The following is a 5177-nucleotide window of genomic DNA, read 5'->3' on the forward strand; positions in this document are numbered from 1 at the left end:
CTAAAGGATGAGGCCATGAAGTGGCATTATCGGTTCGGTCATCTTCACTTCGGAGGGTTGAACGAGCTGGTGAAAAAGGAGATGGTGCTTGGAATGCCTAACATTATATTCGAAAAGAGGTTCTGTGAAGAATGTGTGATCGGGAAACAAGCGAGGTCTTCTTTCCCAAGCAGTTCTGAATACAGAGCAAAGGAGCAACTCGGACTGATTCACACAGATTTATGTGGGCCAATAACTCCAGAATCATTTAGTGGTAAAAGATACTTCTTTTCTTTAATTGATGATTTTTCGAGAAAGACGTGGGTTTATTTTCTGAAGGAGAAGTCAGAAGTGTTTGAAAACTTCAAGAAATTTAAAGTGATGGTGGAGAAAGAAACAAACAAAGTTATCAAAGCAGTCCGATCTGACAGAGGAGGTGAGTTCACTTCTAACGAGTTCAACAAATACTGCGAAGAGCATGGAATCAAGCGTTTCTTGACTGCTCCATACTCTCCGCAGCAAAACGGTGTAGCAGAACGAAAGAATCGAACTATACTCGATATGGTTCGATCTATGCTGAAAGGAAAGAATATGCCGAAACAGTTTTGGGCAGAGGCAGTGCAGTGCGCAGTTTATGTGCAAAATAGATGTCCACATGCCAAGCTAGGAGAGAAGACACCTCAAGAGATTTGGAGTGGTATGAAGCCGAGTGTCTTTCATCTCAAGGTATTCGGTAGTGTGGCCTATGGGCAAGTACCAAGTCAGCACAGGACAAAGTTAGAAGATCGAAGCAAGAAGTACATATTTATCGGGTATGATGAAAAATCTAAGGCATATAAATTGTTTGATCCTATTAATAAGAAATTGGTGGTGAGTCGAGATGTTCACGTGGAGGAATCAATGACATGGAACTGGAGTAACACGATCGAGGAAGAAACTAGTTCAGAGGTTGTTATGCCTCCGATATCAACAACCACCGAGCTTTCAGAAGATGAATCTGAGCCTCTACAGCCCAGAATGAGAAGTCTACGGGAGATATATGACACTACAAATGAAGTCCACATTGTATGTCTTCTCGCCGACTCAGAAGATTTGAATTTTGAGAATGTTGTACAAGACGAGAAATGGAGATCGGCTATGGATGAAGAAATTGGGGCAATTGAACGCAATAAAACTTGGGAGCTAACCGACCTTCCTGAAGGAACTCGACCCATTGGAGTAAAATGGGTGTACAAAAAAAAGATGAATGTCGAAGGAGAGGTTGAGCGTTATAAGGCTCGACTTGTGGTGAAGGGCTATAGACAAAAGGAGGGAATCGATTATGATGAAGTTTTTGCTCCTATCACGAGAATGGAGTCAATCCGACTTCTGATCTCGTTAGCTTCTCAAAACCAATGGCCAATTCTACAGATGGATGTGAAATCAGCATTTCTAAATGGAGTGTTGAAGGAGGAAGTGTACGTCGAGCAACCACTTGGGTATATGAAGAGAGGTGATGAGAAGAAGGTGCTGAGATTGAAAAAAGCCCTCTATGGGCTGAAGCAGGCTCCTCGTGCTTGGAATGAGAGAATTGACGAGTATTTCAAGAAAAATGGGTACCAGCAATGTCCGTACGAGCATGCCTTGTACATAAAGAAATCAAAAAATGATATGATGGTAGTCGCTCTCTATGTCGACGACCTCATATTCACCGGAAGCAACACAAAACTGATTGAGGAGTTCAAGGAGGTAATGAAGAAGGAGTTCGAAATGACAGACTTAGGTTTGATGAAATATTTTCTTGGCCTAGAAGTGAAGCAGTCAGAGGAAGGGATTTTTATATCCCAAGAGAGGTATGCGCTTGAAATTTTAAAGAAGTTTAAAATGGAGGACTGCAACCCAGTTTCAACTCCAATGGAACCAGGCACTAAACTCTCAAAATTTGATGGAGGAGAACGGGCTGATGCTGGGAGATATCGAAGCTTAGTCGGAAGTCTAAGGTATCTTACAAGCACGAGACCCGACCTAATGTTGAGTGTTGGGATAACAAGCAGATTCATGGAGGATCCAAGCTATACACATTGGAAGGCTTTGAAGAGAATTCTGAGATATGTTCGAGGAACTCTTTCACTTGGTATTTTCTATTCAAAATCAGATAACTACCGATTAGTGGGTTACTCTGATAGTGATTGGTGTGGTGATGTTGATGACCGGAAAAGTACTTCGGGTTATGTATTCCTACTCGGAAATACGGCTTTTACTTGGTTGTCAAAGAAGCAGCCTATTGTAACTCTGTCGACCTGCGAGGCAGAGTATGTGGCGGCCTCTTGGAGTGTGTGTCATGCAGTACGGCTTTCAAATTTACTAAAGCATTTGGGAGTGATCCGAGACGAAGGGACTGTGATTCGAGTTGATAACAAGTCGGCGATCGAGTTGGCAAAGAATCCAGTTAGTCACGGAAGGAGCAAGCACATTGACGTCCAATTTCATTTCATTCGAGAACAAGTCAAAGAAGGAAAGGTTGAGTTGGAGCATGTTGAAAGTCGAGCTCAAGCCGCTGACATATTCACCAAGCCATTACCGACCACACTGCTGGAGAGTTGTAAAAGGCTGATTGGAATGAGAGATGGGAAAAATATTTAAGTTTAAGGGGGAAATTTGTTGAATAAACTTTAATTAATAAGGTATTTAGTTTTTTATGTTTAATAATCCTAGAGTAATAACAAGGGGTGAGTGGGATAACCAAGAGATTTGGGTGGGAGCTATTTAATATGAAGAATAATTTTATTTTGTCATTTGAAGAGTCAAGCATATGAAGAGTCTATGCTTTCCTATAAAAGAGTTGTAAAAATCTATTTGAGATAATAAGAAAGATATATTTTGGCATCTTGTTATCAACAATCTCCAATTCTTTGTTTGATATTGCACCACCAAATCTCCAATCCTTTGTTTGATATTCAGTAACAGTAACAATATCCATTAACCGTTGTTTCCAAATATAATTATCGATTAACATCTCTTCTAGTTTGTTGATACGAGAATCAAATTGTTGTGTGAAATAATCAATATATTGACATAAGCCAAGAGGAAGATTTTGTGCCACTCCACCTAGTCGCATGAAACTAGCATGCATCTTGGCTCCCAAGACTCTTTCATATAAATCAAACAATTTTACCGATCCTCAAAAGCCCATATGAACGGAGTTGATGCTCCTACATGTATAGCATAGCATGAGTAGTTAAAGCAAGTGAATAATTTGAAATTCAAGTTATTTCACATAATAACACTCGTATATATTGAGCTCGTAATGGTACATCGCAATTCAAAAGTCTCTATATCTGAAAAATGAGTGTGTTCTTGGGCCATCATAGAAACATAGATTTAGTCAACGGTGGAACAAAGAACACACCCTAATTATAGCTTTTTTCTGTAGACGTTCATTTGCATCAAAAACACAAGTGCTCTATGAATTATTCATAACACGACTCTCCCACTTGAGTTACTCTGTAGGGCCATGCCATGTTATTCAATAATATTGGAATAATTGAAGGCTAACAACTAGTAATCAAAGTTGGTCACCTTTGGAATATGAATAGGGCTCCTAGGCGGCACATTTGTGGAAACAAACCGATGGAAGGTTGGGTTCTATTGGAGGGTCGGACATGAGTTTTAGATCATAAGAGAAGATTATCCTCCCAATAAGGAAGAATGAAAAAAATTGTTGTCATCTATCTCGACCAGTTGAACTTGAACGAGTTTTGCTTGACAATTTCCTCTTACTCGAGCTTGGTCATTCTCTTTCTATAACATACCATACCTCATTTCAAATAAAAGCTCTAATTGGTATGTTATTTTGCCTTACTCAACCCATTCTCTAGTCTCCTAGTCTTTCAACCAGATCCCCTGAAAAACGTAGGTGTGGGTCTTCCTTTAAGTGGCCTAACATTCATTCTCAAATCCTTTAAATTGAAGAAAAAATATTAAAAATTAACTTGAAGAAAACCCATAATAAAAAAACATAAAGAGTATAGTCTTATATCATCTTTGGGCTTTATTTATATATCTCCCATCGGATTTGATTACAGGGAAGGGATAATAAGAGAGAAATTCTGAAACCCTAACTAAAACCCTAACCAATATCAACCGAAAAACAACGACGATGATGCTTCACTGTACAAAGACTACCGACAAACACAAAACCTAAAAGATGAACAAACAAGGATCACGATGATTAATAAACTCGACCACTTTCTCTCCCACACCATCCATTCAGATCTGACTCATTCCCCTAACGCGGCTGCTGAATCGGCCTCGGATTCACTTTCACATTCACAATCTTCGGCGCTTTCTCAATATACCTCGGTGCCGTAGCTGTAGATCTCCCCTTCCTCAGATTCTTCAACGCTATCATATCTCTCTGAATGTTTTTGTTAACCTTATGCTCTTCATCCTCTACATTCAAACAAAACAAACATAAAGACAGTAAATCTCCAGCAAATCGCATCTACAGTTTCCAGATCTAAGTGAAATTTATGGATCTATATATACTTACGATTGGTGTTGTTCACTAGCTGTAAGAAACTGTCAACGAATCCAGTGAAGAAGGAATCGCCATCATCATCGAATAACAGGAGATCAGTTTGGGGATCAAGGAACCTCTCTTGAAGCCAGTAATCACGGAACCAGGGAGAAGAGCGTACGAGAGACCACCACTCCTCGGAGAAATCCTCAACGGCTTTGTATGCCGTCGGAACGTACATCGGAGCGTTCGGATTCAAGCTTGATTGGGATATTACTTCCATTGATGATCTACTTTACAAAGTATCTCTGAGGCTTATTTGTCACTTCAAAGAGAAAAGAAAGGATATGGTACAATAAATAGACAGACTTAAGGGCTTGTTTGGAAAATTATTATTTTTTTATACGACAAAATATTTTAATAATTTACTTTTTATAATCAGAAGTTATAAATTAAGGTAAATTTATTTATGGATGATTTTAAAAAGAATAGGAATGATAATATAATATTAGATAAGATTTCATTTAAAACAAAAAAAAAGATAAGATTAGACCAAATATTGTTATCTAGTCATATATATTTAATTATATTCATTTATCCAAAAAAATAATTCAATTCATAATATAAATTTTGTTTTCTTTTTATTATTACCCATGAGAGTGCACAAGAATTTCACTAGAGGGTTGTGTGGTTTTAATTC

At 38.5% G+C, this 5177-nt stretch overlaps 1 protein-coding gene across 1 annotated transcript; it reads right to left on the reverse strand.

The window, feature by feature from the left end:
* Positions 1-3969: 3969 nt before the first annotated feature.
* Positions 3970-4796, reverse strand: LOC124938556 (protein EARLY RESPONSIVE TO DEHYDRATION 15-like). Its single transcript, XM_047479026.1, has 2 exons — positions 4511-4796; positions 3970-4410 (listed from the first exon to the last, which is right to left on the reverse strand). The coding sequence occupies exons 1-2, from the start codon at positions 4758-4760 to the stop codon at positions 4247-4249; spliced, it is 414 nt and encodes a 137-aa protein (XP_047334982.1). The 5' UTR covers positions 4761-4796; the 3' UTR covers positions 3970-4246.
* Between the last annotated feature and the right edge of the window lie 381 nt (positions 4797-5177).

Source organism: Impatiens glandulifera, chromosome 1 (genome assembly GCF_907164915.1).
Source record: "Impatiens glandulifera chromosome 1, dImpGla2.1, whole genome shotgun sequence".
Lineage (NCBI taxonomy): Eukaryota > Viridiplantae > Streptophyta > Magnoliopsida > Ericales > Balsaminaceae > Impatiens > Impatiens glandulifera.

What these genes read in the sequence shown, in the direction of transcription:
- LOC124938556 (XM_047479026.1), bottom strand. Translation starts at nt 4,760, where the DNA reads ATGGAAGTAATATCCCAATCAAGCTTGAATCCGAACGCTCCGATGTAC. An exon ending in GCTAGTGAACAACACCAATC is followed by an intron (nt 4,411 to 4,510) that starts GTAAGTATATAT and finishes GTTTGAATGTAG; the next exon opens with AGGATGAAGAGCATAAGGTT.